General features: G+C 36.5%; 1 protein-coding gene across 1 annotated transcript in view; it reads right to left on the bottom strand.

The window, feature by feature from the left end:
- The window catches only part of LRP2 (LDL receptor related protein 2), a gene marked incomplete at its 5' end in the record, with an annotated part of 117,210 nt that overhangs the window by 17,619 nt on the left and 73,251 nt on the right, over positions 1-26,340 (bottom strand). The window contains 23 exon segments of the mRNA XM_084523334.1: positions 1,311-1,442; positions 2,433-2,564; positions 4,486-4,614; positions 5,567-5,689; positions 6,143-6,280; positions 7,490-7,606; positions 7,856-7,972; positions 8,501-8,620; positions 9,534-9,662; positions 10,564-10,809; positions 12,390-12,586; positions 13,444-13,621; positions 14,038-14,261; positions 15,541-15,711; positions 16,202-16,354; positions 18,273-18,789; positions 19,122-19,417; positions 19,842-20,043; positions 21,002-21,133; positions 22,215-22,334; positions 23,792-23,917; positions 25,106-25,348; positions 25,776-25,979. Of these exon segments, the coding sequence (XP_084379460.1) occupies positions 1,311-1,442; positions 2,433-2,564; positions 4,486-4,614; positions 5,567-5,689; positions 6,143-6,280; positions 7,490-7,606; positions 7,856-7,972; positions 8,501-8,620; positions 9,534-9,662; positions 10,564-10,809; positions 12,390-12,586; positions 13,444-13,621; positions 14,038-14,261; positions 15,541-15,711; positions 16,202-16,354; positions 18,273-18,789; positions 19,122-19,417; positions 19,842-20,043; positions 21,002-21,133; positions 22,215-22,334; positions 23,792-23,917; positions 25,106-25,348; positions 25,776-25,979 (4,146 nt within the window).

The raw sequence follows: 26,340 nt of genomic DNA, 5'->3' as shown, positions 1-26,340 counted from the left end.
GTTGGTGAGAACATGCAACTGTACAGCCCTTTTGTCAATGACAAAGTCCAGCTGGGAGTCATGGACATCTTCACAAAACCCGTAAGAAGTGAAAAGGTATTCACCTGGGCAAAGAAGACCTCATTTACCAGTGCCTTTTCCAACTAATAAACCTCAGTCTATTAAGTGTTTATCTGAATACAGATCCTTTTCCCCCTAAGACATGCACAACTATGGAACAATAAGGGAAGTGACTCCATTCTCTAATAAGCACACAATTCACTGCAGAAATGGGCAGCTTTACCAATAAAGAAAAAGACCTGATATTCTCTGTGTCTTCTGAAAACACCTGATTATCAGGCCCACAGCAGACACAGGCAAAGAAAGCCCTCATTTGTAAGTGCTGTGAGCTTGTACTACAAAGAGTGATACGGTTCTGGGCATAGACAGAACTTCAGGCACAAGCAATTTCACAATGTTATGAGCTACAATCATGATATCTTATATCACAGAGCCATGAAAATATCTACATGTCTAGAATATCTAGGTGATTCCTGAATAAAACCTATGAAGAATAATTTCAAAGAACTAGATCTGAGACACCAGCACATAAAGAAGTTGCCAAGCAGAAACCCAGGTACCATATTGCTACCATGCATCTCTGAAAGCTGCTACAGTGTAAGTAATTTTGTAAATATGATGTTGTTTCAGTCTTTCATATAATACTACCGTGTTGTCAATTTTTTCTTCAGCTCTGTATTATTACTACTCAACTATAATTATCTTCTGAATCAACTATCTACCTATCCAATGGCTGTCACACACTGTAGTCACTGCACTGAGGTATGTCAAAAAAACTAATGATTGAAGTTAAATATGAGCCAAAGTCCTTCTGTTTGTGTGCATCAGTCCATGAATAAGGAATAAGCAACCTGTCATCAAAGTGCCTTTGATTTGTACCAGTCTAATGCAACTTTCTTCTGATTAATTCTTTTGTTGCAAAAACCTAAACTTCAGGAATAGGCAGCATTAATTTCCTTCTGCTGACATCCACAGGATAAGCAGACTTTTGTTTTAGAGAAAATTTCAGGTGAAAGAAAGGCGGTGATCCAAACCAAAATATTATTTTTAATATTTACAACTGGAAGCAGAGATAAGCATTTCTCTTCCTGATTATGGAATGAGTGGAAAACACACATAATATTATGCTACAGAATAAAGTTTGGTTTTCATTATCCCCTTCCATAAAAAGAGATGATTGTATTCATTAAGTTGCTGTACAACACTTGCTCGTTACAGGTAGTGATCAATCTTGCTGTCAGTTAACATACCATTAGCTGCACACTGCTTCCCTTGTTGATCACCCACAGATCTGAAGCCATCTGCACAGAAACATTCATAGCTTCCTTTGGAATTTTTACAGTCTTGGGTGCATGTTCCGAAGATCTCACATTCATTGATATCTACACATAAGCAGAGAAAAGATACCTAGAGTTTAAGCTCTCCTTCCACATCCTGGCCATCTTTACTCCATGAAGCATTAGCTTATCCCTTCCCCACATAAGCTAAAAGATCTGTGATAATAAATTATTTTTAAAATCAGCCTTAGTTTTCTAAAAGAACTTCTAATCACTTATTTAACATAAGTCTTAACTATAAATTGCTAACAACTGTATAGCTTATGTTCAACAGATTGCTTTTAAGAGACATATTTTTCATTGTGTATTTTTGTGTTAAATCACCAAGGAAAGACAAAAGATGAGGCATGACTACAATAAGATGCAAGAGCAACCCTTGTTGAAATGTTGAAACACAGATACCTAGTCCATAAGAAACAATATCAGCCGGAAGGACAGGGAGGAATGCCCTTTGATTGTGTTTAATAAAGCCACACAAATTGTCCACAAGATCTGGGAGCAACAAACAGAAGTGATCTTGTCAAAATATACTGAAATGGTAACCACAACCACACTATACTGCATAATCACTACCAACAGCCTTTGAGTAAACTCCTCCATATTTTATCTGCATATAAGCAAGAAAAAGCATGGCACAATAAACCTCTACTAAAGTTTGTTTTTTTTTTTACTTTTCTGTTCTGAAACAGAACCAAATGAAAGTGTAACCTTCAGTAAGTTTTCTATTAATAAGGAAAAATAATAGCAAGTTTTCATCCTTCAAATTGCAAAGATACAACTACACCTATATACCAAAAAGCAAGAATGTATACCCACAGCTAACAAAAGCCTAAAAAAAATGAACTGTGGAGCCACCTCTTTACTGAATGACACCTGCATGTTAGAAAACATGATTCAGCAAAATGGTTTAAGAAGCATGTGGTAAATGTACAAACATCCTGTTATAATGTAGGAGTGAGTAGACATATTAGAATGATGAAGTGACAGGTCACTGAACACTGATCAGTGAGAAGATGTTTAGAAGAATGAAAATACCATCACAGGAGTTTCGGTTAATCTCACTGGCCTTGTACCCTGGTCTACAGGAACAGATAAAGCCTCCTTCATTCAAGTTGGTACAGTTATGTTCACAGATATTTTCGGCACAGGTTCGTTCTGTTCCAGTATCTGAAAAAGGTAGGAATTAGACAATTATAACCATTAAAAAAATGTGATAAGTGATAATTAAGTGATAAGGAGGTTGTAATTTTGATCATTATTGTCTATTTGAAAAGCATTTTCAATGGATAATGTTAGTTTTCCTTCTGTTTTTTTCCTAAGTGAAATCCAATTAATGTGAACATCCTTTCTCTAAGGCAAACTAAAACTGGGTGGTAAAGGTCAGTCAAAAGAACTTCCAACTAAGAGTAGTTTCACTATAGAAGTAGGTGAACAGGGTCAGAGTAACAGCCATAAACATCCAACTCATCTCCCTTAAGAGAATCTGCAGCAACTGCAGAAACTAAGACACATGACTAACTCCTACCTTTGCCAAGCAACTTCTTTCTTACCCAGTCCTTTCTCATTACCTAAACAAAAAGTGTTCTCAACTGCTGCCATACATGCCACAGACCACATATTACTTATATCTGGAAATTAGAAAAGATGACAACATACTCATCCAGTACCTAATCAAAAGCCTAGTGAAGTCAATACAGGTCATTGCACCAAATACACTGCCCTTTAAAGAAATGCCTATAACAGAAAAGGTACGTGAGGTATTCTGTATCAAATAGAAAATTACACTCTTCTCAACACATAAAATTATATTGATTCTGACTTACTCTACATATATACAAAGTCCTTCAAAATTCAGATTGTATCTAAGTAGGAAAGAAATAAAGAAATAACATATGGTTTATTGACAGCATGAGAAAAGATAGAAATGTATGACAAAAGCATTACATATTAAGGTCATTATCTCCTTTATAACATATACATCCCAGTCCTAATTAATTTTAAACACCTCAATTTCATATATATGTAGAAGCATAAATTCATTGTGTAGATACATACACACACACAGAGCTTTTCTCTCAACATCTCAGGTTTTTGATATTGGTAAGACTGGGAACGTTATCATCTGACCTACATTTATATCTATTCACAAACGGTAGAATGCTGACTGCTAGGCATCTGATTTGCATCGTTTCAGATCCTTCTTATATTTTCATCAAGTTATTGCATTAGGTTATATTACCTAAAGACCATCAGGGATAGTAAGTGATACAGCTACTTAAGAAGGGACTGCACTATAGGATCACAAGTTATTTGTGCTTTGCAAGCATGCTGGATTGTAATTCACTAGTGTATTATTTGGCACACTTTCACCTGAAGCCATTGAAGCAAACTAAAATTGCAAGTATATGGTCATATTACTACTCTATAACTCTCTTTATATGAATGTATAGAGAGTTGGGTTTTTATTTTTTTCAGATTTCATCAGAATAGTCTCTTGCCTCAAAGTTCAAGTCAAAGTTTTTGCATTTAAATGGCTGTTAGTAGATTCATGAGGCATAATTAATAAAAGTTGTGCATGCACAGAGGAACTCAGAGGACCCTCAGCTTGAGTAATGGCTGTCCCTGTAGACTTCCGTGTTCTGTCTGTAAAGAGGACAATAGAAGCATCTCAATATATTTTTGATTTCAACAGGGCTGGAACAACTTCTGTGGGTTCAGGATCTGCCCATGAATACTTCTGTAGGTTGGCCTATGGCAATTCCAATTTAACTATTTGGTTGTTCTTGCCTCCATAATGCAACACTTCTCAGAACAAGATTAAAAACAAGATCAAACCTTTTTTTTGTGATGCATAAATGCTATGAGCCTAAAAAAGACTGTTCAGAGCACTTAATTTCTTAGGGCTTTTCACCCAAAGAAAGAAAAAAAATTACATTGTCATGGCTAACCAGATAATCCCAGCATGGGGTAATTAAAAACTAATATGTCTGACTATGCTATCCACGCAGAAACATGTATTGTTATCGCTCTCAGAAATGTTTATTTCAATAGCATTATCATTTTTTATTCAATTAATGTTGTTACTTACTGCAGCCCATTTCATCAAAATGGTCTCCACAGTCGTCATAATTGTCACAGACATAATGTAGAGGAATACAATTTCCATTACTGCACTTGAATTCTTCAGTTGTACAAGGTCTTGGGGTCGGTTCTCTACCTACAGTTGAGAAGAGAAACATTCCTCTATCACAACTTCAGTTACACAGTACCAACAGACAACACTATTACATATTGCTAATGGGGAAGCTGATGCAATGTGGTAAAATAATGACTAGAGTGACATTGGAAGTGTATCATAAAGCTAAGCAACGCCTCCTGACTTCTAGTCACACCCCAGTGAAGTGAAGAAGCCCTTCCACCTCCATGAAATGAAAGTTAGAAACTTCCTGTTAATAGTAGATTGAACTTTTTTTTTTTTTTTATAATAGTGCAAAGTAATTAATACCCTTTAACTCTATACTATACACACCTGCTGCAGACTTCAAGAGATTGAGTTATAAGTAAAATACTAATTTAAGAAAATTTTGCAATAAAACCAGCAAATACACTAGCTTTTTTTGGTTGCTTAATAAGTAATCAAAAATATGATAAAACTATATAATATAAAAATCAACACAGTCAGTAAGAACTACCTCAGATATCTACGGGCAAAATCCTATTGAATATTAACAGAGCTTCTGCAGGATTTGTCCCTTGACTCTTACTATGTACATAACAGTGCCATGAATTCAGAAGTACCCATTTATCTATTTTTTTTTAAACATCCAATATCCATCCAATCCTTATTTATGATACAGCCAAACAATTTTTTCTTTCTTATTTCGGACATCATAGTAAGTAGACACAATTTAGCTGTTAGTGTTCATAATAAAACACAATTCAATTTTGAAAACCATACATTTTTCACACGAATCATTGCTTATTTTTGCTACTTACATGGAGACCTGTGAACACATAGCACCAATAATTAAAGTTTAAATTATTTTATATTGAACTTTAGTTTTCATATACTTTTGTTTGATTTTGACATTTCTGAAGGCCTTCAGTATTATTAGACACGTCACAATTACCGAATCTCCTATTTGCTGCTAAATTTTGTGTATACATACAGTGTTCTTCTTTTTCATCACTTCCATCTCCACAGTCATCTTCCTGGTTGCACAGCTCATGACTATATACACAGCGATTGTTTTCACATCGGAAACGGAACGGAGATTCACAAACAATATCCACTGAAACCACAGAGATCAAGTCAATCACACTGATACTTCATGCCATTGAGTCATGAGTTATCCAGATCAGTTTTATCTTGTAACAAAGATGTTCCGACACTACAGACAGCTTTAAAGGCTCACCTTTGAGAATATAAATTATCTGAATTATATCTTTAAATGCAACTGATGCTCTTATTTTAAACATTCCACTTGAAAACATAAAGTATTGTCCTTAGCTCTTTGATATAGCTCTCCCACATATATTAACATCTGCAATGAGAAACATACTATAGGAGGATGAAGTGAACTTGCATATGAAGCAAAGTTCTCAGCACCCGTCCTGAAAGTAGTCGGTGAGAATCTCTACTGAAATGAAAATATTTAAATTTTATTTTCTATTTCTTCTCTTTATTATAATTATACATTATATTATGCTTTTTTTTTCATTTTAATACAAATTTTCTCTCTTACAGCAAAGGTGAAGTTCTTCGTCAGAGTCATCTCCACAGTCATTGTCACCATCACATTTCCAGTATGGCTGGATACAGACATGGTTTTTACATTCGAACAACATGGGTGGACAGTATGTACCATTAGGATATCGTGTTGCTGAAAAAAAATATATTAAATGAAAATTTTGTTTTGTTTTTTCCCTGTTTTCCCTGAAAAAGACTCAGGTTGGTTCTATATATATATATATATATATATATATATATATATATATATATACATATATATATATATATATATATGTATATGTATATATATATATATACATATACATATATATATATATATATATATATATGTGTGTGTGTATATATATATATATATATATATATATAATTTTTTTTAAATACTCTTCTCTCCATAGTAAGAGATGCAGTATGCATCTGCAAAGATCTACAGCAACAACAGCCTGCAAGGACTAAGTACTTATTGGAAGCCACAACTTAATAATTCAGGTTCAGGTGAATACTGAAACATAAATTTCATTCCCAGAAGCTTCTGAAAATAAACTGTCACAAATTTAGCAAACGTTGCTTGAAGCTGTTACCACTAGATAAGTAAAAAAGGTAAATAATGTCACTGGCACCAAACCTGAATGACCCAAGTACCTATAAAGTACCTAGATATAGGTTTAAAAAAAAATCTGTACATCTGTGAATAACTGAACTAGATCAAAGAAAAAACACATGACTGTCCTAATCCACATAAGTAAAACTTATCTTTGCCCTTTCAGTGGCTTCTCATACACATTTTCCTCCCCTTAAGAAAAGCCAAATATTGTGGGAACACAATTTTGAGAGATTAACTATCACAATGCAAATTCCAGGACATTTCTTCACAGTAGGTCAATACATAAAAGGAAGATGAAAACAGAAAAGTATTTAATTTCATTTGCTTCACTGCTACTTTACTAAACTCTATACACTCTTTTGAGTATTATAAAAACCCATTCCATTACAGAACCTTTTTAGAATACAGTATGACTGGAAGCTGTGGATCTTGCAACATGAGTGGGACTAGTCAAAAATTTTGATTCAATCATACGTCTGTCTTTTGCTGGACTGTGTAAACATATTAATTTCCTAGTATTATGATTGTGTTTACAATTAATGTAAGAGAAGGCAACCCATTCATATATTAAAAAGCCGGTTCAAAACATTACACTCCTCAATTTTTACTGACATCACTGAGTGTTGCAAAATTCAGTACCTCTATGGAGTCATCGCAATCTCACTTAAAGAGACAGAAAAGTGCAAGTCTTTCTGGAAGTGAGCTCAATGAACACCAATTGCAAAGCTTGAAACTCACGACAAGTTGTTTCATCAGAGAAATCAAGGCAGTCTGCATTTCCATCACATCTGAAGCGCTCTGCAACACAGTGTCCACTATTACACTGGAAATAACCAGGGTGGCAGGTTCTTAGCTCTGAAAAGATTCAGAAATAACTGTTGAAATGTCTCCTCATTCAAATCCATACAGTGTTTATTTTTTGAGATCATCCGATGGAAAACGGCAACATCCCAGATGATTAAAATATTATCTGCTACTTTTGGTGACCCAGTCAATATTACTCCATTAAAGATGCTTCCCATAAAAGATCATTTTGCAGAAAAAGTTATTGCTTTAGAAACAAAAGTCTGAACATGTAAAAGGTCACATCCAGACAATACACACCACAGTCACGTTCATCTGAATTGTCTTCACAGTCATCATCATGATCACAGACCCAGCGGGAAGGAATGCAGTGCAAATTGTCACAACGGTATTCACTTTCTGTACATTCACGAGGACCTTAATTTAAAATGAAAGTGCAAATGTGTAAAGTTTCCCATCTGTAGATTTAAACATCCACATCTGTCTCATTAAACCAGACAGAAGCTGATAATGTTATATAATCATTAAAACTGAGTATTTTAAAAGCCTGTCCCCATATACTCTTGGCATTTTGTTCAACAATCTATGTCTCTTCTTGACAAGGAAAAAGTATTTGTTTTACCACAGAAGTAATTTTTATTCCAGTTCGGGGAAAATCCAGGTTCATTGCTTTAGAAACTATATAATCCTACGTCTGCACACAGGGCAGAATTCAAATGTCACTTCCTACCGGAAAACAGGAATTTGTTTTGTTGTAATGACTGGATTTATCAGTGTTTTTACATATCAAAAATGCTGCCTTGCAACATCACTGTGATAGTCAGCAAAGAAACAGCTGTACAAAAAAGCACCAAATGATTGCTGTTGAGATCTGTCTGCCTCATTCTCATAAGAAATAGGATAGTTAAGTCAAAAGCTGAACATGACAGTCAAAAAAGAACTCACTGCAGTTGCGCTCATCAGACTGATCTCCACAGTCATTATCTCCATCACATCTCCAGCGCAGTGGGATACACCGATGATTGTCACAACGGAAATCTCCAGACGGACTGCAAGTCATCTCCTCTGCAGTGTACACGGTTTGCCAACAAAACGTAAGACCAGCACACATTAGCATAGTCTTTGAATAAGATATAATGCACACAGAAGTAGACAGAGATTTATGTGACAAAAACTGGACTAAGTACTAGAAGAGTGATTAAGAAACAGCTGAAATAACTATATAGAACTGAGATGGAGACACAAAGAAATAAACTTCATGCTATCAAAGGAAAACACGGATCAATCTTTACAGTGCCACTATTCCAGAACGAGTGGTCCTAATAAATCCCACCCTCTATCCTGCTTTCACAGGAGCAACCGCTCCATCCACAAAAGAGTAACTTGAGTTAATGACTACTAAAATGAATGGATTGTATTAGCCTACTAATAAAGAACCCTAGAAAAGAAAAGCATTTATTTTCTGACTAAAGGAGCACGGTTTTGGTGACATACATTTTTACAATTCTACATGCAGAGAAGAAAAATTACAAGGCATCCTGCCCTCACAGAGTGTTAACACTTTTGAGTCTTTTCTGGTTCTGATGTAGTGATGAGATGTCCTCTAAGCTTTGTGTAAAAGCGTATGAGAGGTTTCAACATAAATGTAAGAGTCAGGGAAAGTACCATCATACTTCCCATACTGATGGTTTCGGCAGTACAAGAGCTAAGTAAATGTAGAACACAGTGACAGTTTTAATAGTCTATAATGATTCAGCTCAAGCAAAATATTTCCCAAACATGAGCTGCACAATGAATCACTACACATAGAGGTTCTCCTGAAGACAAATAACTGCCAGGATAATTAACTGACATAAAATAAAAAAAATCCCAGGTACATTATTACTGAAAAGACTTTTGCAAACTCAAGATGTTTATAACTTGAATAAATGTTTTTGGTACAAAATTACATTGAAATGACCTCCTTCTTCAGACATACCACAGCCTTGTTCATCGCTGTTGTCCCTGCAGTCATTATTCCCATTGCACACTGCCCATAGTGGTATGCAACGGTAGTTGGTTCTACAGCTGAACTGCGTGTGGTTGTCACACCGATAAGCAGGACCCACTGAAATACAAGAGGCAATTGTCAAGAAAAACCATGCTTATTGCTATTTTGACTTTCAAAATCTGTCAAAATTTAGTCAGTTCCTTCTACTAAAAAGAATTATCTGCTATTTTCAGTGTTGTAAAAGAGACAGTAAAATATACATTTTGTGGTACGTTTTCCAATCCATGCTGCTTGTATTCAGCATATACTAGAAACCCATGACAGATTCAAAACACGTTCAATGTGGTTTTCCCTGACTATTTAGTGCTGGAAATGGTGCCAACAGAAGCCCCAAAACCAGAAGCAAGGGAAGGCAACTTGTCCTCATATGGAAAAGCTTGGTTCAAAGCTCTTCCAGATGACCGGTGACTCAAAGACACATGTTGCACGTTGGAAAGCACCACTAGTAAGTGTAGGCTAGACGGTGTTTTGCATTTGTTCTGCTTGTAATTTTTGTTTCTAAATCATGTGCCTATCATCTGCAGAAACTACAGCTTCAAGAAACAAAACTTTGTTTTTGTAAAAAGGATGCCCTATGTCATACTCTAAGGTAAAAAATGATGAACTGGCATTCCCTGCTTCCACACAAGCAATAGATCATATACGCATATAATCTTGTTCACAGAATATTTTTAGGGACCAAGCACATGAAACTGCTAGATTCAAGGAGGTCAGAGTGAGACACTGTCAGTCTTGATAAGCCAGCCAGCATAAGCAAGCTTCTTCACCTTCAAGAATGAGAAAGCAGTGCATTATCCACACAGAATCTACGTTTCCTAATACTGTTTACTGCATATAAGCAACTTGCAGAAAAAATTCCTTTCCAATAAATTTTCATCCTCAGATAAATTAAGTAATGCAGTTTGCTTTGCATTCAGTGCACCATAGTTTAGGTAGCTTCCTCCAGCTAAATGCTTACTACATTCGTGGAACGGCTCATCAGAGTTGTCGCCACAATCATCATCCACGTCACACTTCCAGGATCCTGGGATGCAGCGGCCATTGTCACACTTAAATTGGCCTGGGGGACAGGTCCTACTTGCACAGTGAGTACTATCTTCATCCGAGTTGTCACCACAGTCATCCTCTCTGTCACACTGCCAGGCTTCTGGGATACATCGTTTATTGGCACATTGCCACTGATGGGTTTCACATTGGTGATTAGCTGGAAGAATATAAATTGGCTATTAGGATGCTGAAATTTACAGGAATAGTCTGCTGCAGCAGCCTTAGGTCAGTTGGGCACTTATCATGTCTATACCACAAATTGGAAGAAAAAGTCAGTAAAAGTCTAAAACATTAGCATTTACTTGCCCAGTTGAGGTACAGATTTCTAATGCCACATGGCACATATCCCACAGGCATTCAGTTAGGCTCACTAAGGCTCTACATTCCTCTAGGAATGAGGCAGATACTACCTGCTCCTAAAGAAGAGAGGACTAAATCCAGCACTTAAATACGATTGAGACAGGGGTTCCCAGTTACTTACTAGAGGAGTTATGTGACATTCTGGTTCTGGCTGTACTATCAACTTAGACGCACACTGCCTGATACACCTGTCCCTCTGAGCATGAATGAACACGCCAGAAAACATAGAAGACTGTGCTGATAACAGTTCCATAACCTATAAATGTACATCCTCTGTCCCCAGGGGTAAAGCTTGTTATGCTAAAGTTAGTTGTATCAGTGAACTGGGCGAGATCTGAAGGTCTATGAAAATAGGACTTCATACAAAGCTTCTAGACTTTCTATGTTTCACTGGACACTACCCTACTACTATGTCACAAGTACTGAAAAACTCTTCAAGAGGAAATAATACATTATGATTTCCATACATTTTCTAGACTAAGGGATTCTAACCCCACACACATGATGATGAGCAGAAGGAATGATATAGACCTAAACTGACTTTAAGTGTATACGGTACATCAAACCAGTGACGTTATGCAGCTGCCACTTTATACTTATTAAATGATCCCCTGTGCCATACTTAAAAGTGTAGCTATTCGAAACTCATGTAAAATGAACATTTAATTGTCATTGTTAGAAACACTTTGCTTATGGATAGCAATGAAACTATCAATTATACAACCACAGTGTTTTCTTTTTCCTTTATTTTACTATGCTTGTAACTGCCAGAAGTACATTATTTACAAGCAGAAGACTAAGGATGTGCTTTTTAAGTTAGGTGTAAGTATGTGGAATAGGACAGGTTTTTCAGGCAATAACATTATTCCACAAGCATAACTAGGCTCTACTGCCAAAATTCTGCTATCACAAACAGCTCTCCAAAACAACCTTCCCACGTGCATTGGGTTTTGTGCAATGTAAAGTGTGAAATTAATTTGTCCCATCACACAAAATTCTAGAATATGGGAAAAATAAGCATGCCTGATGGACTGATCTGTACATTAGGAAGGCTTATATTCCTCATATTGATCAGGGCTTTACTCTTGACAAAATACAGAGGATCCTACTTCCAGTATCTAGTAGCTCAGGTTGTAAATTACATCAGTGAAAATTAACTTAAAGGTATAGAAAACATTTACATTTTATACTTTTTTGCTCTCCTCTACCCTGCTTTTGCACTGTGGTATACTGCTCTAGTAGGTGCGAAACTAGAGAATTAGGACCTGCATGTCCCTACCTAACCTCTTGATCTGTAAAAAGCAGATGATAACAATACATATTGTTTACATGTTTCCTACTGGCAAAACTCACTTAAAATTATTACTGGTAACATACCACAAAGTACAGGATCTTCATCTGATCTGTCATGGCAATCTGACTGGGTATTGCACAAGAAATGTGGACTTGTGCAGTTCCCATCGTTACACTGGAACTGACCAACAGGGCAGTATCGGTGTGGACAGGTAGGGGGCTCATCAGAGCCATCTCGACAGTCCCTCTGTCCATCACATTTCCACCAGATAGGAATACACCTAACAAAGAGAAAACAATGTTTTCTTTGTTGAGGAAGCGTCTCTACAGATAAATGACCATCCTTTTACAGCACAAAAGACAATCTCATCTCAGCCTTATTTCCCAAAACTTCCAAGACATCTTGAATTTCATGTCTACTGCTTCATATATGCATATATGCTAATAAAATAAGCCAGAAGACTGTCTCCAGAAACAGATGATACTTGTAGGCCTCTAGAAGTAAGTTCATTGCAAATTAATTAATAAGGATTGAATTTTAAGGTGTATTTGTGGCAACCATCTCTCATGTTAGATTTTAATCAGCTTAACATGTTAATAATTCACCTGAACCTCAGCACAAGAATTTCACTAGGGATCATCATTGTAGTATTGCTTCAAAATGCCACCCAGTGAGGACAACTGCCTCACAGGTTCCAGAGCAATACAACATAAACACAGCAGCTCTTAGGCCACATTCCTCTCCCCCCAACGCACTTGTCTCAGAGAAAGGTTTTTTTTGCCCCCAAATCAGCTAAATGGCTTTCCTGGTCCATTCACAGACAGCACATGTTTGGCAGAAAGAGATACATTGCAAAAGATACACAAAAAAAACAACAGAAAGGTCCAGGTTTATGATTTCAACTGGAATATACATGCAATGTCATACTAGGAAGAAAAAAAATAATTTCAACATGGAATATACAAATATTTTTCCAAAATGTAAGGCTGTCTAATCCTGGCTTTGTCTTTGCTAGCACATCACAGAATCATAGCAAAAGCCGGAGGAATACCTGGTTTCATGCCCTTGTGAAGAGTCTGAATTCTATAATATATCTTTTAAAAGGCATCAGAAAAAGATGATGAACATTGGACTTACCTCTCAGTGTCTGCACAGAGAAACTGGGTGCTAGAGCACATTGGAAGGCAGTGTGCTGTACTGCCAAACTGGACTATCATGAAGTTGTCAGGACATTCACAGGAATAACCCTGACCACCAGCTTTTATTAGACAAAGATGGGAACAACCACCGTTGTTGGTGCCACAAGGATTATTAACTGGTAAAACAAACAAACAAAAATATTACTGTACTTTGCAAATCCCAGGACACAAAGGTCTCAGTCAGTAAAAGACTCCTCTAATACTTTATTGAAAGCTTATATGTAGTAAGCTGAAAAGCAAAACCTAGATAAGTAGACGCTCAGAAAGAAATATTTATGATTTCATATACAGGAAATGTATACTATTCAGTGAAGACTTCTAAGAAACTAATTTAAAATGATGCACTCCTAGTCTGATTCTATTTAAGCAGCTAATCAAAGACCACTTATATATGTAAAATAGAGGACTACATATATTCTGTGGATTTTATTTCCCTGAGCAAATGCAAAAGCTGAGTGTACTCAGGACTGCTTCCAATTAATCTTCAGTAACAGCCGGCCCTCTAAATGCAAATCTCATTCTTTTTTCTTACCAAATGGCTGTCTGTATGGATGGTAAACATGGATGTCAAACGGCCTGTGTGTGGTGTTCACGAGAACAGTCCTGTCTGATCCATCATATTTGTTTCCCTTTTCAACAGTTCTTGTGTTCCAGTCAGTCCAATATATCGTGTCTTCAAAAATAGTTATGGCAAATGGATGAGGTAAAGTCCCATCATATACAGTGTGACGATGATATCCATCCAGGTCAGAGTACCTACACAAAGAAAAATGCACAAAACATTCAGAGAAACGATAGAATATCTTACATTTACTGTATATGCTAATTGTAGGCCATTTTCAGTGACCAGGACCACGCAACGGTGGAATTGCAGCTTCTTTAGTCCCACGATAGAGCACTGTCCTCAGTGAATTCCTTTTAACACATGCAGAAAAGTATAACAGGTTATTCTAGGCAAAGAAACGGAATAAATGGAATAGAGGAACATCCACTGACATGTAAAAGTCTTCTCACATAAGTGTATCAGTTAGCCAACTGAAATTTTACACATTTACTGACTTACAGCAAATTATTATTGTCACATAAGAGACTGGCCTGGATCATTCACATTACTAATAAAAGAACACTTAAGACAACAGGCCTTCTGTAATTCCTATATTTTACACGTCTTTCTGATTTAGAGATTCATCTGATAAGATACCTTTAATAAGATTTTTTGGTTTTGCTGACATTGCTATAGGGATAAATGATGAAATACTAAAAATAAAGAGATAGAGATGTATACTTGTAATTTATATATTTTAAATAGGTATTTTTAACACTTGCATTTAAGAAAAGTTGCTAGATGAATGGATGTAAAGAAGAATGGATCTATGTCTAACCCTAAATGCACATATAAACATTAACATCAAGGATTGTTTTTAAAGTGTTTCAACATCTTGACAAGAACCAGAATATTAGTTATTCATTTGTACGATATCTAAGCAGTCATTTTCCAACAATAGAAAAAAAAAATAGATTTTTGCAATGAACAGGAAAAAGCTATATATGCTAGCAGGAAATTTCATGTCATATTTATGGATACTGCTGTAAATGCTGACTATAAAATTAACGACAAGTTTTCAGAGATCCTCTAATGAACTGTATACCATTTTATTAGCACACAACTGGTTTAGTTTCAGCTCAACTCAATACATGTAGGCAGAAACAAGAGAATCAAAAAAGTGATTTTATATTCAATTCTGCCTTGGTTCAGGCTGTACTCCCAGATATTGATAAACTGCATATTCCAGCATAGACTTTGAATCTTTTCACCTGAATTCCTCAATAATTTTTTGGACCACTTCCAGTGGGACCTAAGACACGAAAAACAGGGACAATGTGTCATTCCCATCACCTACTACTCCTTACTTCCTGACTCTGGTTTCCTACAGTCAGTAGGTAGAAGCATTATGCTTAGATCATCTATAAAGGCTACCACTAAGATCCAGAAGGAGCAATTATTCAGTTGTTTTATTCTTCTCTGTGTACTTACTCAATGTAATTTAGATGGGCATCTGCCCAGTAGAGCTTGTCATTGGTGTAATCTATGGTGAGTCCATTGGGCCACTCTAACTTTGTAGAGATGATCACCATCTTGTCCTTGCCATCCATGCCTGCTCGTCCAATATAAGCTCGATCTGCCCAGTCTGTCCAGTAAACATGTCTGTTCAAATAAACACTTATAGTTAAGATTGCAGGAAAAATACGCTGAAGCAAGTATTAGAAGACACACCCAAATAAAGCAATTCCTGCAACAAAACAAAACCATATAGAGGGAAATAAGAAAGAGGTTAGTATATTTGTTTTGTACTTTAACTACTACAGCAAACAAGTGGATGCATGTAATCACATTCATCTTCAAAAAATGCAACCAGCAGCCCCATTGTCTATCAAACTACACACATATCTACCAACCTTTTTAGCCTTGCAAACAAAATTTCCTTGTCCGCATGCAACAAAATTCCACTTTCAATGATACCTAGCAGTCCAGAATATACATTTATGAAAGGCAAGCTGCTATTTTTCGTAAGCTTCATTGAAGATCTAATGCCGCACAAATTTAAGAGCAGATGGCCAAACTTTTATTTCAGCTTTTCAGAGACAGTGCAAGACTATTTTAAAAAGAAAGGAAAAACACTCTTTAAATATCATACCCATATTTTGGATGAACAACAATTGCTCTGGGGTACTGAAAGCAGAAAGTGTTGTTCGCATCCACACACCGATCCACGAGTTTTTTCCGGAATCTTCCATCAAGTTCAGAGACGTAGAGACAATCTTTGTAGGCATCCACCCAGTACAATTTTCTGAAATATTTTAGAGTTAATTTATTTACTGTAATTTACTTTATTTGGTTTATTTTACTTCACAGCACCTTCTTCTTTTTTTTTTCTTCCAAGAAGCAATACAGCCACTATAAAGGAAGAACATACATACTGTACTGACATCTCTTTACACCAACGTTCAATTTGCCATTTTTACTCCTGCTGCTCCTGCATCCACAATCATTGGTGACATTGGTGACTTGCATTTACCCAGTTGAGTAATAATATGCCATATGACTATAAATTACTGAGCCACCTTCTCTTTCTTTACTCTCCTACTGGCAATCGCGAAAGAGAGCAGAAAAGCATTCATGCAGTATAACAGATTTTGACTGGAGCTGTGAAGCGTTGGAGAGAATCACCACCTCTTCCACACTGCCAGCTCTACTCTCATTAGCAGGTTCTCCTTTGAAAACTGTTACACATTGCTGTTTGAAAACCTTATTTAAACCTCAATTAGAATTTTTAACAGTTCTGTTACTTCATCTAGGAATTATCCGCAGCTGTAATCAAATAAAACATGCAAGCTGATGCATTGATTTTTGAAAGCCCGCAACAAAACAAAACATTTAAATTATTTAATTTAAACTAAAGTAGGCTACTTTGAAATTCCCTGCATGGATTCTTCTGCTTCAGTGTGCAACAGGGTCATTCCAGAAATAGCCTAACAAAGTTTCTGTCCACAGAACCCTCACCAGTCCTATGGAACTCCAAAAAGCAAGGAGTACAAAAATTATCTTCCCCAACCTTCAACTCATGGTATCCTCCAGTCCCCCCCCTGTACGGAAAGTGAACAGAACAGCTCATCTACCATTGTATCATCCTTCAGCCTTTCTGGAACAGCTAAACAAAAACTGACTTAATGGTAGCTGAATTAATTCAGCAACTGCATTAGTAAAGGAGCAATACAACCACTTTGGCTAAAATTAGTCTTTTCCTTCCTCACCTCTCCATCAATCACAAAGCACTTGGGAGTGCTGGCAACATTAATTATCATTAGCTTTACAGACATACTGGTATGAAATAAAAACGATCACATTGACATATTCACAAAAACACTCTGTCGTAAGTTCCAAATGTGACTTTCTGAACCACGCTCATTATTCTGGAGAGTCAGCATTCCTCTCCAGTTCATGCTATTTGAACTTTTCATACTGATAGCAGTGCAGTTGAAAAATAAAGCAAAAAGTGATAGAATGCAGCCAAGAACATTGTCAGAGAAGGGACCACATAATGACAGTTTCTGTGGAAATAAATCAAACTACCTTATGACACATGGCAGACAATAAAAAGGAATCACAATGCAAATTACTTTCCAATTACCTCACCCTGATTCTGCCCTTCAGAATCATGAGGCTGGAGTGTCCAGAAAACACACATTTTTCAAGAGCAAAAGAAACATGCTCTTCATGTCGGTACAAGAGCTTAAGTTCATTAATGTTCACTACTACTTCTTCATTCAGATCTAGCTCCCTGTCACAGCCTATTGTTCATGCCTGAATCCCAATCCCAGCAATGGCTAGGAAAGGAAGAGCCTAAGCTCAGAATCCCTACCCCATAGTCACACGTCATGTCCCAGCTTCCTGCCTGGCTAGGCTGTTCGTTGGCAGTTTCCTGACAAGTTTTTCCCAAGTCAGATGTACTATTTTATTATTGATGAGTGAATAGCTCTGATATAACCTCAGTAAAGTAGATACAAGAGCAATTAAACAAAAATGTTATGCAATGTATTAGAAGCTGATAAACATTTCCAGAGAAGTTGTATAATACTGCATGCACCATCCAAAAGCTAATTCAGTGCTCTTCAGGGATATTCTATGAAGTAGAAGAACCTTAAGGTAAACTCCCTCACACATCATCTCCTCAGTAGCTCAGAAGGATAAAAAATGTATTTTCTTACCTGCCGACCCAGTCAACAGCGATACCTTCCCCGTTCGGCACATCATCACTTATCACTGCCTCCTTATTTGTTCCATTTAGGAACATTCGTTCAATGACCTTCCTGCCCACATCAATCCAGTACAACCTTTTTTCCACCCTGTCAAAGTCCAGTGCCACCACATTTCTCAGTCCTTGCAAAATGAGAGAGTAAGACTGGCCATCTGCTGTGAGATTTCTCAGATAGTAACGGTTGCTAAAAATAAGGTATGGGGAGATATTACTATTTTGCCGGCAGCTTTTTCCGTCAGGCTCCCGGATATAGCCTGGGGCACACTTACAGATGTAGGAGCCAGCTGTGTTCTCACAAATCTGGCTACATACTGATGGAGTTTCATTGCACTCATCAATATCATCACAAGTCCGTTTATCAGACATAAGTTTGTATCCAGGATGACAAGAACAGTAGAAACTTGTCTGGGTGTCTGTGCAGTCATGATCACATCCACTGATTGAAGGGTCATTGCATTCATTTATACCTAAGGAAAGAAAGGAAGTTCTACTCAAGCAACTGATTTACAGAGAAAGTAGTGCAGTGACTTCCCAATTACCCTCTATATTCCTCCTTCTCCCTGCTTTCCCCAGAAAATGCTGAATATGAATCTGGGCTAACTCTCATGATAATTGATAAAACAGTAAATAATTAACATGATTTAATGAAAAAAAAAAAAAGATTATATGTATACATTTCTTGTAATTCTTCTGAGATACCACCACAGAATATATAGATAATTGTAATTAACCTTTTTTTTTTTTAAGCCACTGATACATTTTAAATGAAATAAGACAGTCCAAGTAAATCTACACGTACCACATCCTTTTTCATCACTGTTATCTAAGCAATCATCGAACCTATTGCAGACTTTAGCCATTTCAATGCAGTTTCCATTGTCACATTTAAAATGATTGGGAGAGCACGTTGCTTCTGGTGTGCTGCAGAGGTGTTCCAGCTCATCAGATTCATCACCACAGTCATTATCCCCATCACAGATGTAAGCCTTGGCAATGCAGCGCCCATTCTGGCAAGTAAACTGGTGCTGCTGACATGGTTCATAGATGCAACCCCTTTCATCACTGGTGTCACCACAGTCATTCCGCCTGTCGCATCTGAAGAAGAATGAATATTTTTTCAAACATGAGGCAGCAGTCACCATCTCCAGGGCAGATATCTAGACTCACTCTCCTGATTTCCAAAGGTCATATATTATTGACTCCAATACAAAAGACTTTCAGAAATGAGGAACAGAATATATAGTCTGATTCTGTGAATACTGCTCATTATATATCATAACCCTGCATCCATTAGGGTTATTAGGCACAGAAAAAAATGACTAAATGTAAATGGTGAGAACTGGGAGTATTGACATCAAACATTCCAGAGCATTTTCAAGTTAAGACAAATGCATGAATGTACAGCAGACAAAGAGTTTAACTATAATATGCAAATCTACTTTACAACTAAATAGTGCAAAAAGAAGTTACTTCAAGCAAATTTTGAGGATTTTCTGCAGCAGCGCAAGTAGCTACAAACCTGTATGCCTTTCGGATGCACAAGCCATTATCACAAGTAAACTCATTTGCTGTGCAAGATCTTCGTGTGCAGTTCTGATGTTCATCCAGAGCATCACTGCAGTCAGCATCACCATCACAGATCCATGCCCGAGGAATGCACCTCCTGAGTGGGGGCTGATTGTTGGCACATGTGAACTCAGCTGCTGTGCAACTGCGGTTTGCTGATAGAAAGCATATTTAATGAGTCAGCAAGTTATACTCTATATGTAAAACACTCACACACAAACACACACATAGAATCTGGATATCGACACAGTCTACAAAAGGGACATTCGCTGCTCCATGTTCAGAAATAGGTATCAGTGAGCTCTCTCATACATGAAACTCAGATTGATTCCAACTATTACTCAGCTGGGCATTGCTCTTCAGAGAGGCTGACTTGGAGTCAAAGCACTTCAGGATTCCTTAGCCCATGCTGGCACATGCAGAACTCTGGAACTTAATAGATACTCACTAAAAAGCTTTGCACACACCTGGCCAGATTTTCTGGTAGCTGAAAAGATATTAAACCTAGGCTCTCTAACCCCTAATTCCTTCAAGGTATTCAGTGCTCCTGGGAGCAGAGGGAACTCCACTGATGTTAAATAGGACAAGAACTACAAGTGTATAGAGCTGTTGTTAAAGCAATCTAGGAGCAAGAGTAGGCTTGCTAGACCTTCTTCTCTTTGTTCATTCTTTTGATTGCCATGTTTGTTGTTGTTGGTTTTTTTGGTTGTTGTTGTTTTATATCACTTATTTTCAAAAAATAAAATGCCAAAATTATGTAGATATTAATATGCACAAGATGTAGCATGTGATGATCAGGGAGTACCTCCGCTGAAGTTGCTGTTGCTGCCCAAATCATACAAACATCCCAGGTTAATTATATCACTTTTGAAACTCCAAAAATCAAAGAAAAACAAAGTGAAGTACTCACAAAATTAGAACATTTTTCCTTTTTTTTTTTTTTAATAGCCAGTAATGTCCTCAATTTTAATTCACTATAATGAAAATGAAGGTACAGGAAGGGTGTACCTCTCACTTAATGTGCACCTTTACAGATAGAATTTCTTTTAAAAATAAAAATAAATAAAATGCCTGCCAAAGAAAGTGTAGTATCTGTTTGTATTAGACACCTACCACAATTATGTCTTTGATCCTCATCACTCATATCCCCACAGTCATTGTCACCATCACAGATCCACGTTGCTGGGATACATCTGCCATCATCACATCTGAATCGGTCACTTGAACAAGTCCACGCTTGAGACGCTTAAAAATGAACATAATCACTCTGCTTGTTAAACTAACCTGTACTGCTATGATAATCTGCTGAGGAAGCTGTTGTAGGGTGAATTTTATGTCAGTGAAATGTAAAGTAGAAGCTTAGGTAGAAGAGATTTGCTCAGATAAGAGCTACGGATCCTGTTAGGAGACCAGAGTCTCCTTCTGGTCAATTATATTGGCAATCTCTACAAACACCATACCATATGGATTATCAGCATGCTAATCTCATTATACTTCAAAAGTACCCTGCTTAAGAAACCTGAGACCAGAAGACCAAAATATAAAGACAGCATTAAATTCAACATGAATACAGCAGTCAGCAGATGACCCTGTTTTATTCTATTATCTACAAAATGAGGATCTAAAGTTGGCATAAGATGCAAGATGTTTTCTTAAGCTAAAGGTGCAACCCCAAAAAAGTGCAAAGTGAGCTATGAGCCCTGCTTGAATCATAGAAGAATCTGTTTAGTCTTGCGTTATGCCAGCTTTTACAGTGAAGATAACCACTGCAATGTAATATTCGTTCTCAGAGACTTCAGTTAGCCCCTCTTCTTCTACCCTAGAAATTACTGCACTTTTTTTTCCATCATCTTTCTTCTCCCCTTGCTTATTACCATCAGTTTCTATGGTGTATACTGGATTTGCCTATTGCAAGTCTATAATACTCTTCTGCATACTCGTCAAAAATGTTCCTCTATATCCCACATTCCCTTTTTCCCCAAATGCAATACTGCACACATACTTCCCATACAGCATGACAACCAGTCTTACATTCAAAACAATACCAAAATATTTGCTGACACTCATCACTTGATTCATCACCATCAGTCTTATAAAGAGACTGGTTATACGTTAACAGTAATCAATTGTGGCAATTAAAAGCCTTCATATTCCACACAAAGCTTTAAGCAAAATTACTAAGATTACTCAGTGACACAGAGTCCATGAACAAACCTCAGAAGATACTTATTTTCTACCTAGACTGGATTCAAGCTGCTGCCTGCAAGAGACACTACAGATATATTTTCCATAACCCATTCAGTATATATCTTGTGTGTAAACTTACCACAAGAGGCAGGTTCATCAGAGCCATCAGCACAGTCTATTGCTTGATCACAGTACCAATGAGCAGGAATGCAGCGCCCTGATGTACAACGGAACTCACTATTTGTGCAAGTCAGCGAGACTGGAAGAAAAAACCTATGTATGACTTCTTTCTTTCTGTTACCTTTCCAACTTGTTTTAAGTTGCTTTTGAATCCATGTTAGGCAAAAAACATTACAGACCCCAGAAAAGAAAGAGAAAAAATTATGCTAGGAAAGATGTCTTTTCATAGCCTAACTGCAGAGAGCTCTTTGTACAAACTAGCTTGATGTCTGTAAGCAGAAAAATGGACTTAATTCTCTCCTTAGGTATATGTATCAGCTAATAAGTAGACATAATTTGCTCTGTAAATAGGATTGCATGCAGCAATCATAAATATGTTCTGAACTTATACTTCAGATTTGTGCACAAGAAAATGAACACAGTCCAAAGTACTAATTTCTCCAGTGCCCAAACCAGGTGGTACAAGATCCCATGCAGTAAGGTTTGCTAATTTCTTCAGTAGTTGCTGATGCTTTTCCGTACCCTCTGATGGTTCCAAGACACCAAAAAGGACCTAGTCTGCCCTTTTAACTTGGTCTTATACATACCTTAGAGATGAAAATCAAAGGCAATTAACACATTGCTCATTAACGTCTTAGGGCTTCTTTCATCTCCCATTCTCCCATCTCCTGCTCTTTCTTCCCCTTCACCACTTCTCAGTTTAAATAATTCAGTAGTGATGGGACAAAAACAATAGAAGGGAGAAAGCATACCTTTCATGAGCAGCACAAGACTCACTATGTCTATATATTTAGCCACATATTTTTTGACACACAGAAGACATAAAAGTGGCCAAGTTCTGAGCAGAAAAACTGAACTCATATTTTAGAAAAATTGTGGGATAGGTAATTCAAGGCATGCAACTTTAGGAAAACTAACAAAAGCAAAAATAATCCACTTAGGCAATATTAAAAATAAATTGTTGTCTGAAAATATCCATTATTAAATGAGAAAAGCACTACCTACTACCTAATACAAACATCTAGAAAAGATATGCTGTTTTGTAATTAAAGCTGATTAAAAACTACACACTTCTGTTCAATAGCTGGAACCTTAAAAAACAAAACAAAACAAAAAAATAAATCCGAAGTTAAGGTACACGCAACTGCATGAAAGAGCTAGAAGAAATTACACTTGGAACTGTATATAATTTCATTTGATTAGAACGAAAATATACTACTAATAAAATTCAGGAAAAAGCCAATTCAGTAGAATATCTCAGTGACAATTACCTTGTTAAAAAAAAAAAAAGTGTGCAGAGCAAAGAAATGATCTCTCAAATGCTGCATTAAAATGGCATCAAAAAAAACGAATAAGATTTTATTAGATATAGGCACTATTTAGATGAACAAGAGTGAGTAATAAAATGCATACACCTTAGAACTCTTCAGTACTAGAAAAGAGTAGGTTTTGAGAACAGTTAGAGTTACAGCAAAGTTAAGGAGGAGTGGAATGAATTACTGAAGTACAAGAAAGTAACTGACTCTATTAACTTACCACAATGAGTAGGGCTCTCATCACTCATATCTCCACAATCATTATCACCATCACATAAATACGTTCGAGGAATGCAAATGTTTGTGCTTTGGCATTTTGTAAAACCAGACTGGCAAGTGCGCTCCGCTGTAAGGAGGGGGGAAAAAGCAAAGTTCTTTAAAGCTTCTTTTTTTTTTTTTTTTCACGAATATACCATTGAAAGACATATAATACTGTTTAAATCCCCATCTTTGTGACTCTGATCAATCCAGAGTACATTCTTTGTGGTACATTACATATTTTCATTGCTATATTTCTCTTCAATAGTGGCTAATCCCAAATTTCCTTGGAAAATGAAAAAAGAAACATCCAAATAATGCAAACCATTTTCCTCTAATTTCTGTTCAAATGCTAAAGTATACTCATGCTGTTGATGCCATATGGAAACAATTAGGCCATTGCTTTCATTGGGACAAGTACTGTCAAAAACATTATCAAAGAAATACCTGCTAATACTCAGGACTGAGGGAATGTAAATTGACAGCTATTCACACTGTAATGCCTGATTTTGCAACCAGCTGTTACTGTGTGAATCATCATACCAACTACAAATAACTAATAGACCAAGATTTTCAAATATTCAGATTTCACTGAGAATAAAAAATAAGTCACAAATAATATAGTGCAAAAAATCAGTTTGTGAGCAAAAATGTAAAAACAGAAAATCTTCCCTAAACACATTTTTATCAAACTGTTTCTCTAACTCCAGATAATTTTTTCCATTAAGGAATATAACCTTAGTGAAAAAAAAAAAAAGTATCCTGATTAACTGTATTAGTAGTCAATACTGAACTAATCATAGTTTCTATTTTATGGAAAACAAATATGACTTAACTTTTTGAAAAGTATTATAATTTTCAAAAGCATAAATATAAACGATGCCTCTATAACAGTCAAAATATTCATTACTGATGATTACACCTAATACAATTAATATGTCATGATACAAAGTGTACAAGAAAAATCCACTGTGAACTCTGCAAAAATGTAGGCCCTGCATCCAATTCAGTTGAAATAAATCTTTTTGAAGTCAATGGGATTACTCATAATACCTAACATTAAGCACTCTATTAGTATTTATTGGATCAAGGCAGATTAAGGATTCAGTTTGTTTCAAAATGACAATCTGTAATTGTCAGAATCTGTAATGTAAATAAAAAACTTTTATCCTTTTTGCTGCCTTTGTCATAATTCTTTATACACAGGGAGATCTGCCTCTTCTTTGATCTAAAAAAACAGACTCAAATATGTACTCGGTAATTAGGATGAACTTACGGCAATTTCTCTCATCTGATGTGCCATTATCGTAACAGTTGTTTACTCCGTTGCAGACATACTGAAGAGATATACACCTTCCATTATTGCAAGTGAATTCTGTGTGGGAGTCACAAGTTCGGAATAAGCAGCCAACTTCATCACTATTGTCTCCACAGTCATTGTAGTGATCACAGCGGTAATGATAGGGTACACATCGCCCATTACCACAGGTAAAAGCCGTTGGCTGACAAGTATGGAAAGCTGTACAAAATAGTAAAATATTAAAAAAAAATAAAAATAAATAAGAAGAAAATACATGGATAAAGAATAATCTAAGTTCTCAAAGTAGCAAATCAAATCACAATGTTTTTACCTGCCAGTGCAAACACAGCTGCAAAACGTACTGCATGAAAAGTAAAATACATATTTGAATTAAACAAAGTATAGATGGGGTACACATCATATAAAGTTAATACTATAACATTTCTGGATTGTAGAGCAAATTAGTTTCCATTCAGACCTCATGATGTAAGACAACAAGTATGAGCAAGCAGGGGATCATTTCCAAACTACAGCTACATGATCTGTGATCATAAAGCCACACAAGTGATGGAGAATACTGTACAGTCAGGACAGAGTCTGCACACAGACTTTCTCATGCAGTTATTTAGTTATTTTAAATGCTTACCACACACACTCTCCAACTCATCACTGCCATCACCACAGTCGTTGTCATTGTCACATTTCCATCGCTCTGAGATGCACTGCCCATTCAGGCATGTGAAGAAACCAGCATCACACCTGGTACCGCTATCCACAATGCAGTGCTTGTTATTATTGGCTAAATACCAGCGACCTTCAGATGGGCATTGACATTCCGCACCATCTGGACCTAAATTTATGTTAGGCAGTTTAAAAAAAAAAACAAAAACATTGATGCTTTAGATTGGGTTCTGTTAAACTGTTCACAGATGTAATACTCGAAAATGCAATGCAATGAAAACCTCATAACTCCTATAAAATCTACCTGCTTAGAAATAAGTGTGGTTACTTAGCCAGATTTTTATTTCAGTTAACTGAAGGCAAATGCATTGAAACCCAGAAGAGTTATTTTAGAGCTCCCTAGAACAGAACTTGGAGTACTTTAAAAGCTGCTTGTGTTCAAATAGTTTTTGAGTGACTGTAAGATGGTCTCTGATGCTTTCAAATGTCTGAGCTATACCAGCTGAGACTCTATCCCTCAAAATCAAAAG

Source organism: Aythya ferina, assembly GCF_964211825.1.
Source record: "Aythya ferina genome assembly, chromosome: 6".
Taxonomy (NCBI): domain Eukaryota; kingdom Metazoa; phylum Chordata; class Aves; order Anseriformes; family Anatidae; genus Aythya; species Aythya ferina.
Note: the sequence above shows the minus strand (reverse complement) of the source record. Positions and strands in the feature narration are given on the sequence as shown.